This window comes from Castanea sativa, chromosome 5 (genome assembly GCF_040712315.1).
Source record: "Castanea sativa cultivar Marrone di Chiusa Pesio chromosome 5, ASM4071231v1".
NCBI classification, from domain to species: Eukaryota; Viridiplantae; Streptophyta; class Magnoliopsida; order Fagales; family Fagaceae; genus Castanea; species Castanea sativa.
This window is the reverse complement of record NC_134017.1, coordinates 69,174,047-69,200,930: the sequence shown is the minus strand read 5'-3', so window position 1 is coordinate 69,200,930 and position 26,884 is coordinate 69,174,047. Positions and strand designations below refer to the sequence as shown.

Sequence of the window (26,884 nt, the reverse complement as noted above, 5' to 3'; positions counted from 1 at the left end):
TAAGAGAGATGACATGGTGCGGTCTTCGTTAGCTGGAGGTGCTTCTTCCTCAGCGGAAACCTTTGGCGATGGCTTATTTGACTAGCTTTTCTTTTATTATAACTAGTAGCTTAGTATTTTTAGATAGTTGTTTTTGAAATATGATGTGAGGAAACATATTAAGAATCTTGGGTTTATTTAGCTATGTAGGCTGTGTTTTGTGCAAAGGTGCACCAGCCATATGAACTTTATGTGGTAACTCAAAATTTCCCCAACTGTGCAAGCTGTGTCTTCGTTTATGCATAAGTACATGAATTTATTTTGTGAAAAATGATTTATTTATCAAAAAATAGTATGTTCAGGCAAAAATATAGTCATGGAAATCATATACATAATTTTGAAAATGCTCATTGTGTTCATGACTATTTTGATTCAAGATGCCCAGCTGTTAGGGCTGTAACTTTATTCATAGTTTTGAATGTGCATGCTTATGTATAGAAAGTAATATTAGAGTACTTGCAAATATAAGAAATTCATGTTTGAGGCAAAAGGCAATGCTTAATTGTTATTGGCATAGTAGTAGTTTAAGACCATAAAAAAGAGAGTTACTTGGTACATACTTGGAAGGCTGAGTTAAGCGTAGTACAACTTAAGCCATTTGCCATTGATAGGTTCTATGAGACTTTCACCTTCTGCTGTAGCTAGACGATAATAACCGCTCTCATTGGCTTCCCTTATGAGATAGGGGCCCTCCAACTTGGGGCAAACTTGGAGGGTGCTGAGAGATTCCTCCTTATATGATCAGTTGCCTTTAGGACCATTTGTCCCTTGACAAAAATCCTGGATTTCATGGCCTTGTTGTAAGCATTGGCCATTTGTTGTTGATACCGCTAGGTGTGGTTATAGGCAAAATTTAGTGTTTCTTCCAAGATTTCAAGGTTTGTAGTTCTGATTTCTGCACAAGTAGCAACATCTATATCTATTTCTTGTCTATGAACAACCCTTGGGGTGGGAACCAATAGCTCAACTAGAGATATAGCCTCAGTACCATACACAAGAGAGAATGGTGATAGACCGGTGGCTGTTTTGCTTGAGCTTCGGTATGCCCATAGGGTTTCCAGTAGGTGTTTAGTCCAGCCACCCTCATATTCATGCACCATCTTGCTGAGAATTCTTAATAGCACTCGGTTGGTGGCTTTCGCTTGGCCGTTGCCTTGTGGATAATAAGGAGTGGACTTGCGGTCCTTGATGTGGCGATGGTCAAGTAATTTTCGGACATTCTTGTTGACAAAAGGAGTGCCATTATCTGTAACAATCTTATGAGGGATGCCAAATCTGCAAATTATATGCTCTCGGATAAAATTCGCAACGACTGGGCCTGTAGCCTTCTTTAGGGAAACGACTTCAACCCACTTTGTAAAGTATTCAGTGGCCACTAGTATCCAAATATGACCCTTGGATGGTGGATTGATGGGGCCTATTAGGTCAAGCTCCTAAGTATGGAATGGCCAAGGAGTCATCATGTTTTGGAGGTTGGTAGGGTAAGTATGTATGAGATTTCCATGGACTTGGCAAGTATGGCAAGTCTTCACACATTTAGCCGCATCTTGTTTGATGGTGGGCCAGAAATACCCCAGGTTGAGCAGCTGCTGGAGAATTCGCCTCCACATGTACCTCTTGCACAACTGATTGCGCTTCGAGGGTCCCTAAGCATCTCAAAGGCTCCCCCTTGAACCCTTTCCAGAAAAGAATGCCTCCTTCCACGAAATAGCGAGTAACCAACCTTTTCAAGCGGTAGGCCTCCTTATGATTATCGGGCAAGATGCCCTCTATGAGATATTCAAGGAGGGGTACACGCCAATCACTAGCGGTTAAGGCTGCACATGAATCCTTCTGATCAAAAGTGTATTGGCAGCTGGTGCATTGTCCTTGGATAGTAGCAGCTTGTTTACTCATTTCTGGCCAGTAATAGCCCAGCCGTTGGAGACGTCTGTAGAGATTGACAGAACCGCTGGCACCACAGGATTTTTCATGGACTTCTTTTAATCGCTTAATGGACTCACTAGGGCTCAAGCATCTAGCTAGAACTCCCCCAGGTAGCTTCTTGTACAACTCTCCAACCATTAGAGCATAATCTTTGAGCACCTTCAAATGATCTCTCTCATCCGGTGATAATAGTGCTTCTTTAATGGGGGATCGCCAATCTGCCTGACCTAGCGGTTGTTCAAAGAATTCTTCCTTTAGCATTTGTATGACCGGGATAGGCCTTTTCACAATAGTTACATATGTAGTTGCACCTTCAAATTTGACTTTTGATCCCAATGTGGCCAGAGCGTCGCGAAGCGATTGTCGGACCTTAAGGAGTGTTCAATATTGAATTCTTCGAAAGAGTCCTCCAACCTTTGAGCCGTAGCTCTATATGGAGCTAAAGATAGTTCCTTGAGTGCAAAATCTCCTCTAGCCTGGCAAACAACTAGATTCGAGTCTCTGATCACTTGAAGATGCTTGATACCCATTTCACGAGCTACCGCTAGGCCCGTAAGATATGCTTCATATTCAGCCATATTGTTGGTGCATGGGAAATCAAGTTTGAAGACATAGCTACTGCTTCTCCAGTATTTTTGGATAGGACTATCCCAGCCCCTCCTTCAGAGGTGGTAAAGGATCCATCAAATCGTAAGGTCCAAGTAGCCCCAGCTGCTTCCATCAGTGCAACTGCTGGCAGATCTCCAGGTACTTCATCAGTAATGTCCCAGCTATCTTTTCCGGGGAAGTTTAATAGTAAATCAACGATGGCTTGACCCTTTACAGTCGTTGGGGTAATTGCTATAATATCAAACTCAGATAATTGTAATAGCCATTGTGCTAACCTTCCGAAAAGGACCGATCGCCTCAAGAGTGAGTGGATTGGATGAGATTTTATTAAGAGTTGTACCGTGTGAGCTAGCAGATAATGACGCAACCGCTGGGTAGCATATATCAGAGTAAGACAAGCCCTTTCAACCCTTGGGTAGCGGGTTTCCGCATCTTTTAATTTTCTACTAACATAATAAACCGGTCGCTCGATCCCTTCTTGATCATCTTAGGCTATAAGTGCTCCTATTGCCTTATCATTGGTAGCCAAATATAACTTAAGTGGTTTCCCTGTTATAGGTGCGCATACGGTTGGCAGTTTGGTCATAAGTTGCTGTAGCTGGAGAAATGTCTGCTAGCATTTGGAATCCCAGTGGAAGGGCCTTCCTTTTTTCAGCAGTGGTGTAAAGACAGCTGTGAGAGCAGCGAGACCGGGAATAAACTGCTGAATGTATGAGAGTTTACCAAGGAAGCTTTTAAGTTGTGTGAGTGTAGTAGATGGCTTCATAGTAACAATGACTTGTACTTTGCTAGGATCAACATCTATGCCTCTTTGGTGGACAAGAAATCCCAGAAATTTCCCAGCTGTAACTCCAAAGGCACATTTGAGTGGATTCATGCGAAGCTTGTAGAGTCGACATCTTTCAAAAACCTTTCGCAAGATAGCAAGATGATCCTCTCTTGTTTTGGACTTCACAACAATGTCATCCACATAATCCTCAATCTCTTTATGCATCATGTCATGAAAGATTGCGGTCATAGCCCTTTGATATGTGGCTCCGGCATTTTTGAGACCGAAGGGCATGACGGTATAGTAAAAGTTACTCATAGGAGTTCGGCAGGCTGTTTTGGCTGCATCTTTGGATGACATTCTAATTTGATTATAATCGCTGAAACCATCCATGAATGAGAACATAACATGCCCAGCAGCTGAATCAATGAGCATATCCATATTTGGAAGTGGAAACTCGTCTTTGGGGCATGCTTTGTTAAGGTTTCTGAAGTCAACGCAGCATCGTATTTGTCCGTTCTTTTTCCTGACTGGTACAATATTTGAAAGCCACTTTGGGTGCATGGTAGGCTTGATGAACCCAACTGTGAGGAGCTTTTGAACTTCTTAAATAATCTGAGCTTCAACCTCAAGATGGAATGTCCGCATGGGCTGCACTACTGGTTTTGCCCCTAGTTCCACATTGAGAGCATGTGCTACTAGGTTAGGATCCAAACCGAGCATCTCATGGTACTCCCAAGCAAAGACATCGATGTACTTCTTTAATAATGAAATGAGTTGAGCCTTTTCCAGCGGTGGCAATGTTGCATTAACCGAGGTTGGCCTGTGGATATTAGGATCATCATTGAGATTAATGGACTCCAACTCCACATCAGGTGAAAAATTAGTTACAGCCGGGGGCTCTTTAGACAGTTTTGCCAGACTAACGGGTAGATTTTCTTCTACCGCTGGGGCTTCTGTTTCTTGAGTATAACAACTAGTTGGTGTAATACTTACTTCATTCAGTCCGGGACCCTTCTGTTTGAGACAGCTAGGCCCCGCGTATCGTCATAAACGATACCCCAAACAACCATCCGGCAGCTGGATTTGTACACATTGTGGCTGTGAGATATCGCTGGGGGGGTTTTCCCATGTTCTCTTTTCTTTTTTCTTTGATCAAGGAAAGACCACATGTCTATCTCTAGATTATTCTCAATATCTTGCTAGCTGGGTAATGGAATCCCAATGGTCCTTGAAGTAGAATCTTCCCCACTTAGGGTGAGCTCATCATAGAAAGTAGCCTCAAAATAATGCGCCTCGGATAGATCAAATGGTGTAGGATTAGCAGGGATGCGCAGAGGCTTACCATTGAATCTTCCTTTGGCACATTGGTGATAAGTGGAGGGCATAAGCTTGTGTTTGTGGAGCCATGGCCTCCCGAGTAAAGCATGGTAAGAAATGGTTAAATCGATAACATGGAATCTGGTGAGGGCAACAACAGACCCCACTTTAAGGACTAATTGTATACTGCCAAGAGTGCATTCATGAATTCCAGCAAAGCTAAAAACCTCTATAGGTGCCCCCAGCGATTCTACTAAGTGGGATCTCAGCTGCTTTGAGTGTGCTGGCTAGTATAAGATTAAATGATGCACCAGTGTTCACTAGTGCCCTTCTTATGTGAACATCATTAATTTGAGCAGCAATATATAATGGTTTACTATGATCAGGGTGTTGTACCTCCATGTCCTCATTGGTGAAGGTGATGGCATTAGTAGTCTCTAAGAAGGCTCGGTTGGCATAAGCTTCAGCTGTGAGGCAGTGTGTTCCAGAGCTGCCAACGATGGATACAAGAGCTTCGGTTGCTGTTTTCCTTGACTCCTCTTTAAGCCCAACTGATTGAACAAAGTCCGAAAGGCAGGGCTTCTTTGAAGAGCAGAGATAGCTGCTGGGGGCAAACCTGTACCGCTGGCAGCTTCATTGTCATCAGCCCCATCATGAAAAAGTACAGCTGCTGTGGCCTTTCCTCTAGGATGCTAAGGCAGTGGGTTCCGCTAGACCCCTTGTTCATGTGTGAGGTTCAAAGTACCATTTGAAATTTTCTTATGAAATGTTCTTCGGACTGCTCTACAATCTCTAGTTCTATGGCTCACATATCGGTGGTACTGACAATAGAAAAGCTTTCTTATATCCTTCGGAGTAGGCTCTCGGATAGGCTTGAATGGCCTAAGTACTCCATCAGCCATCCATTTGTTAATGACGGCATTCATTTCTTCATCGGTGCAAGGTATAGGAGGGTACTCTTCCTCTTCTTCGCTATTTCACTTTTCTTCAACTATTGGTTCACCGCTGGAGACTGTGAGAGCTTGAGGAACATTTTTCTTTTCTGGTTTGGCTTTTTCGGTGGTGGAAGGCTTGACTGATATGGTTGTCTTCCTAGTTTCTAGAGCAGCTGGGTAAACTGAATAATATCAAGGTTCTCCAAATGGGCACGGTACTCATGAGACATGTTGTCAATGCAAATCTCAACAAGCTCTTGTTCTTTGTACTGTCCATAGCAATCAAGAGCAGCATCCCTAAATCGCCGGATGAAATCAAGGAGTCCTTCGGAGGATTTTTGCTTGGTGTTGTGAAGTGTGAGAATGGTAACCTTTTCTTCTCCATGGAAATATTTTGATTAGAAATTTTCAACCATGTCGTCCCATGTAGCAATGGAACCCGATTGAAGAGTGGAATACCATGTGTAAGCACGATCGGTAAAAGATTTTGAGAACTCTCTTAGGCAAAGCTCACCATTCCCAGCAAAAGGACCCATGGAATCAAGGAATTTGTTGACATGCTCAATTGCATTCCCTTTCCCCCCATCATAAAGAGAGAAGGTAGGAGTCTCATACTTCTCCGGATATGGCTTGCTTAGTAACTCAGCTGGGTAGGGTGGCCTACGAACAAAGTGCCATGGTTCTCTTGGTTGGCTAACCCTTTCCTTTTCCAACAAAGCAGTGAGATCAGATAATGTAACAAACTGAGGAAGAGAGGCATTTTGCTCACCAAACTGGGGATTCCCAGCGGCTGACCCTCTCTCCTGCTGGGTTCTAAGATCTGGTTGTTCATGTAATGGCTGGGGCGTTGGCATCTGAGTTTCTCTTAAGATTCTCAAAGATTCAGCAAACTCAAGTTGAGCTTGTTGCATTCCTTGTAAAGTCTCCATGAGGAAAAAGAATCGGTGTTCAGAACCCTCTTGGTTAAATCCATGTTGGCCAGCCTGTTCTCCTTATGCGGTTGGGCTGTTATGGCTTTGTGCAGCTGGGGGACTGTTGTTTTAAGTCCCTTCTTGTCGGCTACTCCGCAACCTAGGAGCATGGTGAACTTTTTGGCTTCAGTAAGGTCCTCAGCGGAGTCGCCAAAATGTCGGGGGCGAAAAGTTTTCCTTTCCAACAAATGAGATTTATGTTGGGTCGGGGGCCTAAACCGAAACTCGACAATGGGCCCGATGTATGGCCCAAAGGCTATCGGTGAAGATCCAAATAATTCACCGTATTTTTATGCCTTGGGCCTAGATTCGGACTTACAAGAATGACCCATAAACAATCTCTACAGCAGACGCGTTAGTGGGGTTGAAAAGCATACTGTGTGAAATAGCCTAGTAATGAAGTGTTTTCTGTAGAAAATAGCCCAACGGTAAAGCACTTCTGTAGAAAAGAGTAACCCAGCCGTAATAATATTTCTGCAGAAAAATAACCCAACGGTAGGGTGCTTCTGCAGAAAATAACCCAGCTATAAAGTACTTCTGCAGAAAAGAGTGACCCAGCCGTAAAAATATTCCTGCAGAAAAATAACCCAGCAGTAGAGTGTTTCTGCAGAAAATAACCCAGCTGCAAAACACTTTTGCCGAAAAGAGTGACCCATTCGTAAAAATATTTCTGCAGCAAAAATAACTTAGCAGTACAGTAAGATAAACTTTGAGTATTTCATAGGTTAAGAGGAGACATCAGAATCATCATCCATTAGCTCTAGGGAAGAGTCTTCTAATACAATAATATGAGGGAAAAATTCTATGGTAACAGTTACATCATAACCATGAATAGTAAATGAATAGATAAACATTATGGGTTCCATGATAGCAAATAATAAGGAAAGCTTAGTGTGAGATGAAGGGAGAGAGAGAGATCCCAGCTAGTGTAGCAATGTCATTATGGTGCCAAAGCATGCTCTTGGATGTAGTATATGTAATGAGTAGGGAGGGCCATTTGTGAGAGGCATGAGTAATGAGTGAGAGTGTACAGTAGGGCTGCTGAACTTTTTGCTAGGGAGGTGCTGTATGTTTTAAGTAGAGATATGAGAGGTGTTTTTGAGCTAGGAGTGGGGGAACTCAGTTTCTATGCTTGAGAATGAAAGTTTTGTGACTTAGAACTTTGCTGTGATTTTGAGAAGCTGAAACAGAAGGGCTTTGTGAGAGTTTTTCTCTATGAGTGTGTTTCTTGGTATGTTCTTGTTCCCCCTTGAGGCATTAATGGAGGGTTCTATTTATAGTTGAGATTTAGGGGGCAATTAGCAAATAACCTTTGCTAAATCGTCTCCAATCTTTAGAAAATCCTTAGGGATTTGTTCTTAGAATGTTAGCTAAGAATGGTAAGCTTGACCATTTGAAGACTCTTGCTGTTTTTGGGTAACATCAACTGGGATTCTGACTTAGCATTAATGCTGATTGGTCTTGGCTGATGGGGTTAGAGCATACATTAAGCTAATGACCTTGGTTGTGCTGCTTACTAGATTCAAAGCTCCCAAAGGTGAGTTGCATCACCCCAAGCCAGGTGTCAACCTTGGAGCCTTTGTTGGGAACTTTGCTGGGATCCCCTTGGTGCCCTCTAAACCACATTTTCCTAAGTTGCCCCATGAGGGGTTCATGTGCTTGGTCCATGAACCGAAAAATACATATTTTTTAGCATGAAAATGAGTTGATTTCAGCTTGCTTCAGGAGTTTTAATGGCCTGGTCATGGCTACCTCTGATGCTTGACCGAATGCATTGGAAGAGAAAGAGGAGATGGCTGGCTGAAGCCCTTCAGCCTCTTGTCAAATCCTTCAGCTTTATGTCTAGTCAGTTTCAGCTTTATGTCACACAACAAATGATGATATTTCAGCTTGTAGAGGAAGGATTCAACCTTTGATGGACACATGTACTATGCTGACTTGATTGGACAAGTGGGAACCTGATGGCAGTGGGCTCCAGCTGCTGAATTTGTGCTGAGTTTTGGCTGGTTGGCTCACGTGAGCTCCAGCTGTTGGGTCTTGAGTGTGGCTTGTGCTGGCCCCAGCTGGGCTTTATATTTGGGCTTGTTTGGGCTTGATCATCCCTACAAAATGAAGAGTTTTGTCATGGATGACATACATGGGATTTTATAAGTTTTGTAAGAGGAGTATTTTTTAAAGAATGAGTATTTATTTTTCCCATGAGTAAGGGGTTTAATATAAGTGAAATAATTGCTAAGATAATATTTAAGTTTTGTAAATATGTGCCAAACATAGTATTTGAGCTTTTAGAAATAGTGCCAAAAAATAACATTGGGCTTTTAGAAATAGTTTGCCAAATTAATATTTGGGCTTTGTAAAATAGTGTCAAATTAGTATTTGGGCTTTTAGAAATAGTGTCAAATCAATATTTGGGCTTTTAGAAATAGTGTCAAATCAATATTTGGGCTTTTAGAAATAGTTGCTAAAATAATATTGAGCTTTATGAAATAGTTGCCAAATAGTATTGGGCTTTTAGAAATAGTTGTCAAATAGTATTGGGCTTTTTGAATTAGTTTGCCAAATTAATATTTGGGCTTTGTAAAATAGAGTCTAATTAGTATTTGGGCTTTTAGAAATAGTGCCAAATCAATATTTGGGCTTTGTAAAATGGTGCCAAATTAGTATTTGGGTTTTTAGAAATAGTTGCCAAATATTATTTGGGCTTTAGGAAATAGTGGCCAAATATTATTTGGGCTTTGTGGAAATAGTTGCCAAATAGTATTGGACTTTTAGAAATAGTTTGCCAAATTAATATTTAGGCTTTGTAAAATAGTGCCAAATTAGTATTTGGGCTTTTAGAAATAGTTTGCCAAATAAATATTTGGGCTTTGTAAAATAATGTCAAATTAGTATTTGGGCTTTTAGAAATAGTTGCCAAATAAATATTTGGGCTTTGTAAAATAGTGCCAAATTAGCATTTGGGCTTTTAGAAATAGTTGCCAAATAAATATTTGGGCTATTTATTTGGGCTTTGTAAAATAATGTCAAATTAGTATTTGGGCTTTTAGAAATATTTTGCCAAATTAATATTTAGGCTTTGTAAAATAGTGCCAAATTAGCATTTGGGCTTTTAGAAATAGTGCCAAATCAATATTTGAGCTTTTAGAAATAGTTGCTAAAATAATATTGAGCTTTATGAAATAGTTGCCAAATAGTATTAGGCTTTTAGAAATAGTTTGCCAAATTAATATTTAGGCTTTGTAAAATAGTGCCAAATTAGTATTTGGGCTTTTAGAAATAGTGCCAAATCAATATTTGGGCTTTGTAAAATGGTGCCAAATTAGTATTTGGGCTTTTAGAAATAGTTGCCAAATATTATTTGGGCTTTAGGAAATAGTGGCCAAATATTATTTGGGCTTTGTGGAAATAGTTGCCAAATAGTATTGGGCTTTTAGAAATAATTTGCCAAATTAATATTTGGGCTTTGTAAAATAGTACCAAATTAGCATTTGGGCTTTTAGAAATAGCTGCCAAATTAATATTTGAGCTTTGTAAAATAGTGCCAAATTAGCATTTGGGCTTTTAGAAATAGTTGCCAAATAAATATTTGGGCTTTGTAAAATAGTGCTAAATTAGCATTTGGGCTTTTAGAAATAGTTGCCAAATAAATATATGGGCTTTGTAAAATAGTGCCAAATTAGTATTTGGGCTTTAGGAAATAGTGCCAAATTAATATTTGAGCTTTTAGAAATAGTTTGAGATTTTGTAAAGATATTGTCGTGTAGCAATGGACTTTGTAAGATTGCCGTGTAGCAACGGACTTAGAGGTGCCATGTAGCAACGAGCTTAGTAAGGTGCCGTGTAGCAACGGGTTTAGTAAGGTTCCATGTAGCAACGGGCATAGCAAGGTGCCGTGTAGTAACGGGCTTAGATGTGCCGTGTAGCAACGGGCTTAGAAAGGTGTCGTGTAGCAACGGGCTTAGAGGTATTGTATAGCAACGGGCTTAGTACGGTGCCATATAGGAACGGGCTTAGTAAGGTGTCGTGTGGCAATGGGCTTAGTAAGGTGCCGTGTAGCAACAGGCTTAGAGATGCCGTGTAGCAACGGGCTTGTATATGTAGGGAATATTTGTAGGAGCCTAATGACATGGAGAATATTTGAGTAATATGTGGGAAATATTTATGTGGGCTTTAAAATAACTCTTAGGCTTAAGTTGGTGTTTTTGTGAGTGGGCTAAAGAAATTAGGGCCCGAAAATTTGTATCTGAACAGCGGTTTTCTCCTAAAAAATGGAGTACGCCTCGGTCGAGTGGACCACGATGGAGAAAAAATAGAGTCGTCACCTAGATTAGGTATATGAACCATAAATATAGCACTCTTATGTAGAAAGACTGATCATACTACCAAAGTATGGGTTCTGAGTTTAGGTATAGGGATGGAAGGTATTAGGCACCTAACCCCACCTGACCCATGGGTTGGCTCTCACTCTTTGTGCCTTACGTCTTAATCTCATTAAAGGCATATTCAATATTGTTATTCTAAACTCACACATACAATAGCATTCATCTAGCAATCAACATGGCATCAATCATCCCAAAACTCTAACATACATCTACATTGTTGATTGTTAGATGAATGTTAGTGTGTGTGTGAGTTTATGATTTGATATTAGACATTCCATTAATGAGATTAAGACATAAGACACAATGAGTGGACACAGACTCACGAGTTAGGTGGGGTTGGGTGCCTGACACCTTCCCATCCCCACACTTAAACTCCGAACTCATACTCTGGTAATAAGACCAGTCTTTCCACATAAGGGCGCTATATTTATGGTTCATAGACCTAATCTAGGTGGTGAGTCCATATTTTCTCCACTCCGGTCCATTCGGCTGAGGCGTACTTCCATTTCTTAGGAGAAAACCGCTGCGCCCATAATGACGACTTCACTAGGGATAGAGAGTTTGATTTTAATGTGTCCTATTTCTTAATCTTAATAAGGGTTTGTTCAATACTTGTTTTCACACACTTCACTTGGTTTGTGTGTCCCTTTTACCCTAGTTGGTGATGAGTGGGAAGATGAGACGCTCCATTCAAGCCAAAGTCTTTCGAAGTTCATCCCATCAACTCACAATCTGTGTCATTGTCTATGATAGGTTTTGAGTACGTTCACAGTTTACCACCAATCCACAAAAGTCCACTTAGGCCCTTGATTGGAATCATGACCCACCTAGTTATGAGTGACATATTGATCTGTCCTTTTAGCTTTAGGGAGTCTATCCACACTTAGAAAGATCCTAGATCCTATCAAGAAAAGGATACCTTTTATATCTCTTGTTTATTTAACCATATATCTTGTGTTCACCTAATTCTAAAGGACAAATAAAAGATGTAAAATTGAAGGATGACCCAAAAATTATGGTATACCTTAAGATATTGGAATAAAGGAAAAGAAGTTCTCACATGTAAGAGGTTTATCCCAAAATCCAAAGGTATATCTTAACTTGAAAGGTTCATAAGACCATAACCTAATTGTTATCATAAGTCCAAATCAAAAGACCTCTTGAAAAAAAGGACATTGGGCCTAAGGTAACAAGTATGTTTTGGACTTAGCATCCAACATCCTACAAAGTCAATATGAAATTCCCTAATCTTGAGTCTCCTTGTTGTATGCCAAGGCTCAAAATGATGAGAACTCCATGGACTTTAAAAGGAACACTACACTATATTCTAGCTAGAGGGCTACTTAAAAAAATGAGGATAATGAATTGAAAAAAAAAAAAAAAAAAAAGATGTTGGGAAGCCTTGAAACTAGGGCCAAGTTTCTTAACCCATGTCGAAATCGCTAAAGAAGTGAATTCTGCCATTGGGAAGCCTTGAGAGGTATTTTTAGAGCTTAGAACATGTTTAGTGAGGGATTGGAGGCCCCCAATGGTTATTTTATAAAATCTATTTAAAACGAAAAGAATAAGTTCCAAATTTTGTATTTTTTTTAATAATTCACAAAATATTATAAATAACTTTTATTAAAAAATGAATATATTAATTATTGTGTCTTTTGAATTTCTGAGAAAAATTGTATTATTTTCATTTTAGTATGAAAAATTTTATATTTATGATTTATGATTGTTCCTATTATAAATATAAATAAAAATTTATAAGAGTAATACATAACAATATGATTGTTCAAATTTATATTTATGGTTTATGATTTTTCCTATATTACATTTATGTTTGTTACTATAATAAATAAAAATATGATATTATCACACGCAACGTGTGAATTCATGGTTAGTTAACAATAATAACCAGGAGTTTTGGAACTCAACTAGTTGGCACCTCTTACCATGTATCTCTAATATATTCAGGGTTCAAATCCTCCCTCAATCGCAACACAAGAAATTAGGTGGTATTAACATAATTATGGAACTAGAACTAATAGTGCAGATACAGCAGGTCTAAAATAACAAATAGATTAGATTATATGACAACTGGTAATTGATGATATATACAACCAAAAAGGAAAATCATAATTCAGAAGCCCAAGCAATAATTTCTAGTATTAAGCGCCATTCTGTAAGGGAGCAAAAGGAATGGGAGTTGGCCAACTTGGGAGCACAAAGTTGATGATGTTACACTTTTCATTCCAAGTGTCAGGGTCGTGAGGAATATCACAAAAGACTTCCACCGTTTTGCTCCGCAAGTTGCATAATAAAACCTTCAATTCAATCGCCAAGTACAAGATATCTCCATCATTGGGATGAAAAGCTAGCACTAAGGGAAGAGGATATTTCTGTTGTACATGTTCAGTGAGCCATGGAGATTTTTTTGAGACCAATTGGTTGACAGAAACTTCGTGTTCCAAGTACCATTTGCCTCCGCCTTCATTATCATAGTCTTTGAGTTCCCAAATACGTAAAATGCTACTAAAACGAGTATAGAACATTGAAATCTGACATATTCTCAGGCACCCTCGACACACACCAAAACAATCAGTTTCTTTGTCTAACTCCCATCCTATGGGCTGCTCAAAGGAACGACAACATCTAGTGTTGTACGGATCAATCCCGAGAAGACGGCCACTACTACTGCACCAAAAAAGCAAGCTTTTATAAGGAACAGCACAAAATGCGAAGTGAGTCAATTCAAATCCCTCTGGACACAACACCATCGACTCGCTCCATTCCCGGGTGTTGGATGAGAATATGTATACCTTGAATTCCCTTAACTTGTCATGAAAATAAGGAATGAGCACCACGCTGTAACTGAGTTGCTTCTTGTTGTAGTCATAGCTGCAAATTAACCCAGCCTGAATCCATGAACGATGATAAGGTAGAGTGATGGGAGGGAGTGCGATACATTGCCTAGTGATTGGATTTATCACATAGTAAACGGTCATCGAACTAGGCTCCCCATCATCTTTTGCGCGCCATAAGAGCAAGTCGTTACAAGAAGCTTCAAGCCAAAGATGCTCACTCTGTCTGTGTACATAGGCAGCAAGAGATTTCAATTCGGGTTCCTCTGAATTGGTTGCGAGGACACGAGTTATTGACTGATCATCTTTGCACTCGAAGAGCAATGTGAAGGGCTGAAGGTTTGTGTGAAGGTGGCTAACATAGCGGCGTGTGAAATAAGGAGTAGAGATTAAAGAGCACCAGCGATTTGATACACATTTGCATTGAAATACGGATTGTAAAGGCAGGTGAAGCAGAATTTCTAGCAATAGACCGTCTCGGAGATTGTTCAAACTCATTGATCTTCTGCGTTTGCGTTTGCCTCGGAGTTTTTGAGAACATTGCAACAGATCCATTAGACACATATTGCAAATTTTACATCCAAGCAATATAGGTGTAGCTGCCTATGTAATATATAATATAATGGAAGAAATTAGATTTCATAGACCCAATCGGAATAGAATTCCTAATCCGTGTTGGAATGGAAAGCCGAAAGTTTTCAAATTAAATTTACATATATAATTAATTCCACAAAAAAAAAAAAAGAGTGGATAAATATTAACAAATAGTATAATTAAGACCTGAGAATCGTCTTATCGAAAAAGAAAAAAGAAAAAAAAGACTTTGAGAATCGTAGCAATTGAGAATTGAGCGCTAAATTAAAATGTTTACTCTCTTCACAAATCTATACTAATAATTAATGTAATTTTAGATGAAATTATATTATTTGAACTAATTAATAAGATAGAATGACTTTCGTTAATGAACTATATTCACCAACCTCTTATTGTTTAAAATCATATATAATTGTCAAGAGTCTTATAACTTAGTAGAATTGTATAATCTTTTTTTATGAGGTGAACAGGTTTGCAAGTGATAATGGATTTCAAAAAATGGGTTGTCTTGATCAATGGAATTTGTGTGGAATTTGTGTTGTTTCTTTAAAATTATTTTGTTGAAAAAGAAAATATAAAGAGCAGTAAGAATTTCCACATCTGCACCTTCAGCCATAACGACTGATTTTTTTTTTTTTTTTTTCATCTTTTTCTTTAACAAGGCGGTAGCATCAATTTTTTTGCCTTGCTCAGTCTGTCAGAAGGTGGAGTTTACTTGGTTTAATTGATGTAGCAAGGTCCAATTGGATCTGTTTTGTTACATCTCAAGTATTGCACCTTAGTAAATTGCAAAGACATAGTCCCACTAAAATTATTAAATTATTGTAAAACTATTGATCATTACCATATAATTATTACAATCGGAGATCCACGTTTAAGGTGCAAACTAAACAGGAAAAAGAAAAATGTCATACTAAAATCATTACCATAATTATATTTATTGTTATAAATATTACAATTAAAAGAAAGATGGATAAAAAAAAGAACCCACCAAATCTTCTTTTTTTTTTTTTTTAAATCAACAACCACCAAATTCAATTCTTGTAACCCATGTCTGTTGGTTTTTTTTTTTCAAAGAAACACACATACAAAAGGGAAAGGGAAAATGAGTTCTAATACAAAGGCACACCACAACTCTACTCAAAAGTCATGATAATTTTTAAGGGAGGGTGTGACAATTATTGGGTTGTCATATGAACTTGAGTAATTTTTTGATCTATCTATCCATCTATAATCCATATTTATATCTATAGACATTTAAAAGCTGAAGCGTAGCATTTATTGTTACTATATTCTTGTTGAGCCACATCAGCGGTCATATCATCTACCTACTTCTCAGTTCTCTCCACTACTTCCGACCATAATTTTTCGTTTACCTTTTCATCTTTCCACTACTCTCAACCTTAATGTCACTCTTCATCTATCTCTTTCTCTTCCTTTTATTTTGGCTCTTCTTATCCCCATTCTATTACTATAAGTATGTCACATGAAAAAGGTTATTACCCTCTCTCTCTCTCTCTCTCTCTCTCTTTATATATATATATATATATATTATCTATTCTATTTTGCAACTTTACTTTAGGTTGATGAATCATTGTATTTTTTTATAATACTATTTTGGGTTAATACGATTTGGTAGTGTAATTGATTTTTTAAAGTTTTTCATCACAAGTCTTCTCTCTCCCTCTTATAGCTTTTGTTTGATTTTTTTTTTTTTGGACATAATATTTAGTTATTTTGGAAGTGAGGTTTTGAATTTATATCAAAATACAATATTGGCTATGTATTTGAATGTCTCTATCAACTATTAAAACTGCCTAAGATTAATATGTATAGACAATATTTTTGTTTTAATTTTTCATTGATTTATTATTTATTTATAACATCAAAATTAAAGTAAATTAATATGTAAAGTAAAAACTATCTAAGATAAATTTAGTAAAATCAATATATTTATATATTTAATATTGTCAAAAAATTTAGAGTAAATATAAATAATAAAAAGAATAATGATGTGACCAATGATGTGGCAAAGAAGGCTCAATAGGAGTATAGTAAAAAAATAAATTTTAATAAATGAAGGTGTATGTAGTCAAAAGAACATTGTTAAATCATGTTTTCTTTATGTTGTTATACAAATTATTTTCTTTCATTTCAATGGGTGAAGTGTTCAATTTTAGGCATAAAGTCTACTTTTTTCTTACATATTATTTTAAATATTAAATTTATAATAATGTATAGTCTCTTAGTAATGTCTAAGAAATATGCAGTTCTAGTTCATGTATCTATATTATTAAACAAAACCCAATCAATAGTTTGAAACTACTCCTACGATAAGAAAAATTATAAATATAATAATCTCTTTTTAAGAGAATGAGAATTTTGAATGATATATTTGAACTCAAATAGTTTAGTTGTATAGGAAAAACAAATTAGGAAAATATAACTCACAATAACATAATTTATCAAAATATGGACCACCTAAAAAAATAATAATAATAATATAATATCAATCAAACAAATCCAAATAATAAAATTACGATAAATTTTTTGAGATAGATAAATGAAATATAATTTTAGAAATTGCTTAGACAAGTGATGCAATCTTCAATCTATTTAATTAGAATGATATGAACAAATACTGCCACATGGCAAATAACAATTAGTCCATGACATAATATATAATATAAAAAAATTAAATCCATCACATATATGTGATAAAGGTACACATGAAAAAGATAAAGAACATTATAAAAATAAAAATAAAAATAAATAATATTAATACAAAGATGTAACCAAAGATGTATTGAATATAATGCACCACCGCACACCCTTGGTGCGATGGTCACTCCACAAGAAAGTATAAGTGTTTGTATAGTGTAGAGGGCAAGGGCCGAAGTTCAAGTCTTCAGGAGGGAGCTTCATATACATATACACTTAGATTAGATTAAAGTATTATTCTATCTCGTATAGAAAAGAATATAATGTAATAATACCATATTGATTGAAAGAAAAAGAGGTGATTACAAATAAATATTAACACAAACAGATCTTTATTTGTTTTTTGTTTTTTGTTTTTTTTTTTCTTACACCAAGAGCTAGCAACTGAACTACAAGGACCTTGGCAGACTTATTTTTATTATAGATCACGTATAAATTATGTTGACACGATCTCATCAACTATAACGAAAGTAATATCGATAAGCCTCCCCACTTTGAAAGTGACATCTGATATTGGTGATTTTTTTGGGGGGTTCGTACTAATTCTATATTCACTATCACATTCTGCAGATTTCAAAAGTGCATCATAAATTAATGTTATCCCTTCCTGATAATGCTTTGAAGCCGAAGCTACGTATCCTCGACTCAATTTACCCAGGACATAAATAAAATCAGTTTGGCAATTCTTAAGTCGAGTCTTATCCGGTGGGTCTGTGAGTGTTTTAAGAATATCTGGGATTCGATGATTAATGGTAGTTTGTACTAGATTCATGTTTATAGAAATAGAAATGAGGACAAGACCATTTGGATCAGCTGTAGAAGTACGTTCGTCTGAACATAAAGTTGACAAGCAAAGCTCATGGTCAAAGGACTTGTGGCAAATGCTTTCAAGAAAGGCTTTGTCTACTGCATTAGAAACCTGGTAGAAAAGAGAGGTGACTAGTAGAGGGATTACCAAGATTGATAGGCAACTAATCGGAGACGCCATTTTCTTTTTCTTTTTTCTATGTTCTTTGTGAAGAATGATATTATTGATTCATATATCTTTTGGCTTCCTATATATAGTATCTTAGGTTGGCATGAGTTATTTTCCGCTAAATTGTTTTAGAAAACAACTCTATTTCAAGCCAAGTTAAATAAGAGAAGTTAAAAGAAAACTTTTCTTTAACCCATTATCTTTTGATACTACTAGACACAAGAAAACACAAAAACCATTGAAATAAAAAACATTAAAATTTTTGGAAAATGAATAATTTCTCAAAAAGCATCTTTTTTAGAAAACTATATCATTTTCTAATATTTGGTAGCAACTTTAATGAGTTGGAAAACTATCATTTGATTTCTTTTATTTAGCTTGGCAGAGATAGAATCGTTTTTCAAATAATAATAAAAACTCTATATATATTTGAATTACCTTTTTTAGCTTAGCCCCTAAAATAGAATTTTTTTTAATAGTTGTTTTCTAGAAATACAAAAGAGCTCTATCTCATATCATGCTAAATAAGAGAAGTCAAAACCACAAACCAATGGTACTTTATGGGTATGTAGTAAATACTAGTGAATAAACATCAATATCTTATACTTATATCTTATTAATTTCTCAACTTATTAATTATTACACTTTTCCCAACATTTCTCCCTCTCTTTTACCCTTTTATCTCCTCATTAGTCTCTACCTTAATAACACCCTTCCTTTAGCCCTTTATATTTCTTTATTTTGGCTCTCCTTATTATCATAATCTTACTTTAAATTTTTCATTCTCTCTCTTATTCTATGCATAGTTTTTTGTTTCCCCACAAAAAGGTTATTTCTCTCTCTCTCTCTCTCTCTCTCTCTCTCTCTCTCAATTTTTTTTAATAAAATTTTTCTTGCATCTCTATTTTAAGTTGATGAATTTTTGTATTCTTTAAAACTCTACTTTCTGTTAGGGTCCTATTTTTCATGTGTTGGCATATCATTTGACAAAACGCACTTTATTTATATTTAAGTAGTTCTAAGTAGATTCTAGAGTATCATAAAGTATGTCTTTTTAATATATCAAGTGGTATTATTGAGGATATGAAGATTGCAAAAAGAAATAAGTGAAAAAAGTTGAAAAAACCACCGCACATCCTTAGTGCGATGGTCACTCCACAAGTATAAGTGCTTGTGGGGTGTGGGGGGCAAGAGCCGAGTTCAAGTCTCTAGGAGGGAGCTTCACGCACATATACACTTAGATTAGGCTAGAGTAGAAATTCTATCTTGTATAAAAATAAAAAATAAATAAATAAATAAAAAAGGTTAAAAAAGGGACCTCGACACTATCTCGACACCAGCTTGATACCTAGCTTCTGTCGAGAATTAATGAGGAACCTCAATACAAACTTGATACCTCTTAATCTATTAAGCTTCCTAGATTAGTTTTTTGCCCCATGATGACTTGGACTTCTAGGGTTTTGTTCACTAAACTTCTAGGGGATATAAAAGGTTTATTTTAAACTTATCACAAGATACAAAGACTTAATTAGAGAATCTATACACTTATTGTTCAACTATTGTGTTCTTATGCACCTTAGGGTTTTGTGACCAAGTGCTTCCTTCCCTACAAGTGTATTGAAGAACTTCACATCCAATAATGAGCTTCACATACTAGGATTCATATAAAAGGAAGAAGTCTCTACAAAATCAAGACCAATTGAGAATTGCATAAGGATTCTACTATAGGTACCTACTTTAGGATAGACCAGGTTTGGGATAAGATTCCTTGTATTCGTAATCTCTTGATTTTGATTAGTGACTTGAAAATCACAATGTCTTTGTACTCGTAATCTCTTGATTTTGATTAGTGATTTTTGGGAGTGGTAACTTGAAAATCACTCGGTGGAGTTTTTCTGTCTTGTGAGAGGTTTTCCCATTAGTTAACAAATCAGCGTGCCAATTTACTTTCCGCTACACACTAGATTATTTGGTGATTTGTTCATGCCTCCATGATATTGCACGTAATTTGACATAATTAATCAACTTGGGTAATTGAATTAATTAAACGGAGTCAATCTATAACCCAACACTTTCTATTGATGTGATTTAGTTTTGTGTTTTAAGTTGTTATATTTTTTTGTTCTCTTTGATTATTAAATGTCATCCTATTGCATTGTAGAGATGGTATAAAAGAATATAACATTATTCTATTGCATATAGCATGATGTGGATAATTTGGTGTTTATTGTTATATATTTTATTTTTAACTATTTTTCTTCTCATCTTATTTTATTCAACAATTAAAAGAAGCCACATCCACAATATCATTAAACTATTTATATTTACTCTCGTTTTTTATTTAAAAATAATTAAAACATATAACATTTTACTTAAATTCAGATAAATAAAAATAGTTCTCATAAAGTCTTCTCATGTAACATTACAATACATCAAAAGAAAAATGTAATACAAACCACATGCTAATTTAGAAACACTGAATTAAAAAAAAAAAAGGATATCAAACCAAAGATAACATAAACAAACTAATAGTTATGAACATACTAACTTAATGACAGCAAAATGGAATGAAAAAGAAATAAAAAAACGTTACAATGCATATTTAGTACTTTAGAATTATCATCAAATTTGGAAAATAGCGGAATGCCAATGAAGAGAGAGAGAGAGAGAGAGAGAGAGAGAGATTTATGGTAAAGAAAAAACAAACAATTCAAAGTAGTAGAGAGTATATGAGAAAGGAAAAAATAAATCAAAAATCATTAGTAACCATTAATTGGAAAATAAAGAAGTTGTGAGGAGGAGTAAAAAATAAAATAGAGATAATCATAAGAGGACACTAAAAACTTTACAATGTAATAAAATCAACATTTACATTCACATAATTAAATCTAAAATTTATCAATTAAATACATTCATAAAAAATTTTAATTAAACTTAAAACTAATCAAACTCTAACCAAGGAAACCATATTTCGCATCATAACTAGAAAGGAGATGTTCTCTAGTAATAATACAAATATATAAGAAAAAATTTGGAAAATTTTAAAATCTCTATTTTTTACATTTCATTTAACCTTAATTATAAAATAAAAAATATATATATAAATAAATAAACAAAACATATAAAAATTGTTAAATGTTTGTGTTAGGTTCTAAATATTTAGTCATAATTGTTTAAGTTCTAAATATGATCTATGTTGGCAAATCGAGAACAAAAACTTGTCTAGGATCTTAGGGTCTTTGAAGTGCTTTAGACATTGCTCAAATTGATATAAGTCAAGATTCAATAACATACAAGCTGCAGAAAGAAGAATTCAAAATCTATCATGCTCGATTGATCAAAGGAAAACCTTGACCGATCAAAGAGAAGCCTTGACCGATCAAGATGCGATTCTGAAGGATTTTAAATTAGGCCCAACAACCCGCGAAACATTCAAGGTTTGAATCCAACACTGCTAGCAAGATATAAGAGGAAAACCGGAATTCATGTTTTTCAAGTCTTGAGAGTTACGCTTGTTAGATCCGTGAGGTCTTGTGTCTTCTAACTCTATCAAGCACCTACCAAAGATCAAATACAAATTGCTAGTACTAGTGGATTAAAGTTGCAACCAAGCCTTCAGCTATCAAGTGTGCTGAAGATTAGGGCATGAACTATAGGTTCATGTGAGAGTAGAGCCAGATCAAAGAAGTTTGAGGAGTTCAGAGCCAAGTTTGGTAACTATGTATGATTTACCACGGATTGGTATTCTTGACTGTAAATCTCAATTTGATATAGTGGATTGTGCTCTTGGGATATATCCTTCCAGTTTTTTTTTTTTTTAATTTTTTATTTTTACCTTGAAATGAGTTGTTTCATTGGTTTTCCTATGTCCGTTAAAATTAAAGTTACTCGCATCTTATGTATTGGTTGCAAAGTTTTGTAACTAAACATGTTACTTTAAGTTTAAGCATACAACAAGTGTTAAATACGGACAATGTAAAAATCAGCTCGTTACATTCGGTTTGTTAAAAAATAAAAATAAAACCAATTTTTTATTGAAACTTGTTGGCTGTTGCGTCAAATAAGTAATATAAAATATTAAATATTAAAAATATTAAAAATTCTTAGTAAAACCAATACATGTCAAACACTAAATGAGTCTAAGACTCATGTTTAATATATTTAAAATATAAACTTGACAAAACACATGTCCCAAGTCTGTGTCATTGTTCCTGGTGCCCAGATAATCAAGTTTAGGATTTTATTATTATTATTATTATTATTATTATTATTATTATAATATTAAATACTCTAAAACTAGTGCAATATGTTACGATGCTACCTCTACAATATTTTTACAACGAAATTTAGGGAGTAAATTATAATTTAGGCTCACCATTGATATCACTTTCTCACTCACCAATAATAGCATGTCATCTAGGATTTGTTATAAAATACTTATAAAAAATGTTGTAAACATAGCACTACTACTACAAAAACTTAATAATTAATGAGACAATAATTGTGATTAGTTCCATTTTATCAAAATAATAATGAGTATCTGAATTACTTTTTATAATTAATGACACATCGCGACATTAATTTATATGATCTATATAATAAAATTTATAATTTCTACTGCGTTGTTCTCAAAAAATTTAAATTTTATTTGTATGTTCTACAAACGAAATCACACTTGAGGAGTTGAGAAGTTATGTTACAGAGATGATTGAATTTATCTAAAAAAATATATGGTAAATGTTACGTATTTTTGTTACGATTTTTTTAAAAACAAATGTAACATACCTGTAACATATATGTACCGTTTTTTCTCCATTCCTGCATTTTTATGCTGAATTTTCGAAACGTAATTTTTTGAAAGATGCCAAACTATACCTGTCTGTATACTTGTCATATTAAACTTGAACCGTATTTTACTAACTATGTTTGTCATTTTAAAAAAAAATTAGAAGTTTCCTAAATTACCCTTAAACAAATTTATCAAAAATTTAAACAACTGTGCATATAAAAATAAAAGAATAAAGATTTTACCGTGTTCAATTTTCAAAGTTATTGTAGATTATAAACTCTATTGGTGTACTACTAGTACAATAATATTACAAAGTTAGCTTCAAATTTAAATTCTACAACCAAGCCTGACCAAATTCAATCTTAATATTCAAATCAAATTTTAATACAAGTATTGATAAATTCCAAGGGGCATAATGAAAATGTTAAAAAAAATAATGGGATTTAATTTTTCAAAGAAGACTTAATTATTTTTGGGATAGCCCAAAGTAGAACACAAGTCAAACAATCTAAGATGAAGGGAGTATAATACAACTAGAGAGAAATCCATACACAAGGGGAGAGAAACGAATGACTGTATATGCTGGGAGTAAATATATTGTAAGTTCAATGTTGATTAACAAATAGAAAAGTTTGATCAAACTGTTTATGGCGAGTTGGAGTTGTGTTTCTCTGCTAGGAAGTTGTAACGCCTTGTAATATCCATATATTGTTGAATGTAAAACTAAAACAACTGATCACCAATGCGAACAGTTAAAGAAACGCACTTCATAATGAAGAGAAAATAAGTGTTAAGAACCACAAGATTAGATGATGGGATGATCAAATAGTAACAATAATTAGAAAAATCAACTATAATAGCATGAACGCAAGTCAAAAAACACAAAGCCCAAAGCTGAAGATTCTAACAAGCAACACAATCAATTAGGTGGCATTAACATAATTATGGAATGGGAGTTGGCCAACATGGTAGCACAAAGTTGATGATAGTGCAATCACCTTCACAGCCGTGAGGAATATCACAAAAAACTTCCATTGTTTTGCTCCTCAAGTTGCATAATACAACCTTCATTTCAATCACCAAATACAAGATATCTCCATCATTAGGATGAAAAGCTAGTACTGTGACAAAGGGAAATTTCAGTGGGACATATTGTGTGAGCCAAGGAGATTGTTTTGAGACCAACTGGTTGAAAAACACTTCATGCTCCAAGAACCATTTGCCTCCACCTTCATTATCATAGTCCTTGAACTCCCAAACACGTAAAACACTACCTAAACGAAACCACAATGAAATCTGACATATCCTCAGGCACCCCTGGCACTCCCCAACGCAATCAGTTCCTCCATGTGACTCGAATTCTATAGGCTTATCAATCAATCGACAAGATCTGGCGTTGTACGGATCAAACGCGAGAAGACGGCCACCAATACCACAACAAAAAAGCAAGCCTTTATAGGAAACAGCAGACCTGGGAAAGTGACATAATTCAAATCCCTCCAGCGCCGGCAGCAACATCTCCAACTCGCTCCATTCACTGGTGTTGGACGAGGACATGTGTATCTTGAATTTTCTCGACTTGTGACTCAAATAAGGAATGAGCACCACACTGCAACTGAGTTGCTTATCATCAATATTATTATTATTATTATTATTATTATTATTATTATTATTATTATTATTATTATTAATGCAGTCATAGCTGCAAATTAACCCAGCTTGAATGAAAAAACCACGAGGTTGAGTGATGGGAGGGAGCGCGAGACATTGCCTAGTGATTGGATTCATCACATAGTAAACGCTTATCTTACCAGGCACCTCATCTTTAGGCCACTTGCGCCATAAGAGCAAGTCATTACACGAATCTTCAAGCTCATTGTATCTGTGTACAAAAGGAGCGAGAGTTTTGAATTCTGGTTCGTCAGAATCAGTTGTGAAGGCACGATTTGATAGGATATCTGCGGACTCAAAGAGCAATGTAAAGGGTTGAAGGTTTGTGTGGTGGTGGCCAACATATCGGCGAGAAAAATGAGTAGAGATTAAAGAGCACCAGCGATTTGATATGCATTTGCATTGAAATTCAGATTTCAAAGGCAGGCAAAGCAGAGTTTCTGTCAGTAGACAATCGGGAAAATTGTCCAAACTCATTGTTCTTCTGCGTTTGCCTCTGCCTTTGTCTTGAGTTTTTGAGAGCATTGCAACATATCAATCACCGTAAATCCTAATCACCAAGTTGTTTAAACTCAAATACAAGATATAGAGGTCCGGCTACAACAACAATTTGAAATCCTGAGTCTATCCTTATCCTAATAAGTTAAATTGTTCATAATAGTCAAATTGCATCTTTGGAGAAAAAATTCCACCTCTACCACAATTTGTAAGGCAGAACATTATCTCAATTACATTCAAAATTCAGTTATAAGGTGGTTGAAACCCACCAATTAACTCAAACTAGACGTTGATCTAGTCTATGAGGCAGTTTACTAGGTCACTAGTTCAACCAATGGGTCAATGGTCGAACCGCAATGTCAAATAAAGAGATTTAAAAATTATAAAAACAAAAGAAGAGGAAAAAAAATGAGTTGAAGACTTAAACTTAAAGCAATGAACAAATAAAGCCCAAAAAATGTAAACAAAAGAAGAGAAAAGAAGGTTTAAGCAATAAATTATATAACATATACTAATATACTCGTACCTACATGCTAACTGGCTTCATGAAACTGAAAATTGCATTTTATTTATTTATTTAGGTTTCATCTTATTGAAATTACCATATTATCATACATTAAATAGTAAAGAAGTTAATGGAATTGACATATTTATGTAATATATATATATAAAATAGGTGAAGCAGAGAGAAACTCAAATTGCAATTCTAAATTAAAATCCTAATTTTGTATCATGTGTCAAGATTCATGTGACTCCATTTGTCTACATTTAAGTGGGATTAGTTGTAATTCAGGTGTGCTCTTTTTTTCTTTTTCTTTTTTCCACACCCACATATTTCTAGGTTCACCTCCCCTTCTACAATAATCAAAACCCAAAATCCTTCCTCTCCTACTCAGCTAACGGTGCATATACCCAGTTACCACACTGATTCAGGCACCTTAATATACATCTCCCCTCTTTTTCAATGAATGCTATGGAATTTGAAAAGAATCTCTCGGTATCAATGATGCATATATTTGGGTAAATCTGTATCTTATATAAGAAGAAGTTTTCCATATATTCCGATTGTACTCACAATTTTAATGGTCTTGGTTTATGCTTCCTGAAATTTGATTACTTTTTTCTTTCATCTGCCTATACTTTCGTTTGTTTTTGTGAATAATTTTAATTGTTTAATGATAAATTCTTTTTTGTTTTCCTATTATTGATATTGCATGTTTATTTCTATTTCATAACAAATCGTATGGAAACTCAAAATTTTAATGGTCCTGTTTTATGGTCTGCAAAACAAATTGCAACCATTCTTAAGGTTTGATGACTCATTTCTTTCATCTGCCTATTATTTTTTTCCTTTTTGTGAATAATTTTTATTTTTTAATTATAAAAGTTTTTTTATTTGCCTATGATTGATGTTACATGTTTATTTCCTGTTTCATAACAAGTTGCAAGGAAACTAGGGAATTGTTTGAATTCCAAACTTTCAAGCATGCCACAAAATTGGAATGGGACATTGGAACCGAGATGAACCTTATCCTTACGGTTATGAAGAATTTGTAGTTACATGCAAAAGATACTCAATTGACCTTGAAATGTTTAAATTGGTGAATAGGCTTCTTTAAGTCTCTTTTATTGTATTTTTTTACCCTCATTGTAGGATCACTTAAATAATAAGATGCAATATTCTGTTCCTTTGTTAATCGTTTGTTAGGCTTTGCAAAAGTTTTACAATTATGATTTCCTTAATAGTTTGCCAAAAGGAATGATTATCGATTGTGGAAAATTCAAAGTGTAATTAACCGTATCCTTGTGATTATCAAAAAATTTTACTTACA

General features: G+C 35.3%; 3 protein-coding genes across 3 annotated transcripts; all 3 read right to left on the bottom strand.

The window, feature by feature from the left end:
• Nucleotides 1-869: 869 nt before the first annotated feature.
• LOC142635678 (uncharacterized) lies at nucleotides 870-2,495 on the bottom strand. The gene is made up of 3 exons (XM_075809799.1): nucleotides 2,335-2,495; nucleotides 1,612-2,245; nucleotides 870-1,472 (listed from the first exon to the last, which is right to left on the bottom strand). Exons 1-3 carry the CDS (start codon nucleotides 2,493-2,495, stop codon nucleotides 870-872), a joined length of 1,398 nt encoding a protein of 465 aa, XP_075665914.1.
• A 10,615-nt stretch (nucleotides 2,496-13,110) lies between these two features.
• Nucleotides 13,111-14,301, bottom strand: LOC142635677 (putative F-box protein At3g28280). Its single transcript, XM_075809798.1, has one exon. It carries the CDS (start codon nucleotides 14,299-14,301, stop codon nucleotides 13,111-13,113), a length of 1,191 nt encoding a protein of 396 aa, XP_075665913.1.
• Nucleotides 14,302-17,554: 3,253 nt separating this feature from the next.
• Nucleotides 17,555-18,106, bottom strand: LOC142635676 (cell wall / vacuolar inhibitor of fructosidase 2-like). The gene has a single exon (XM_075809797.1). It carries the CDS (start codon nucleotides 18,104-18,106, stop codon nucleotides 17,555-17,557), a length of 552 nt encoding a protein of 183 aa, XP_075665912.1.
• Nucleotides 18,107-26,884: the final 8,778 nt, after the last annotated feature.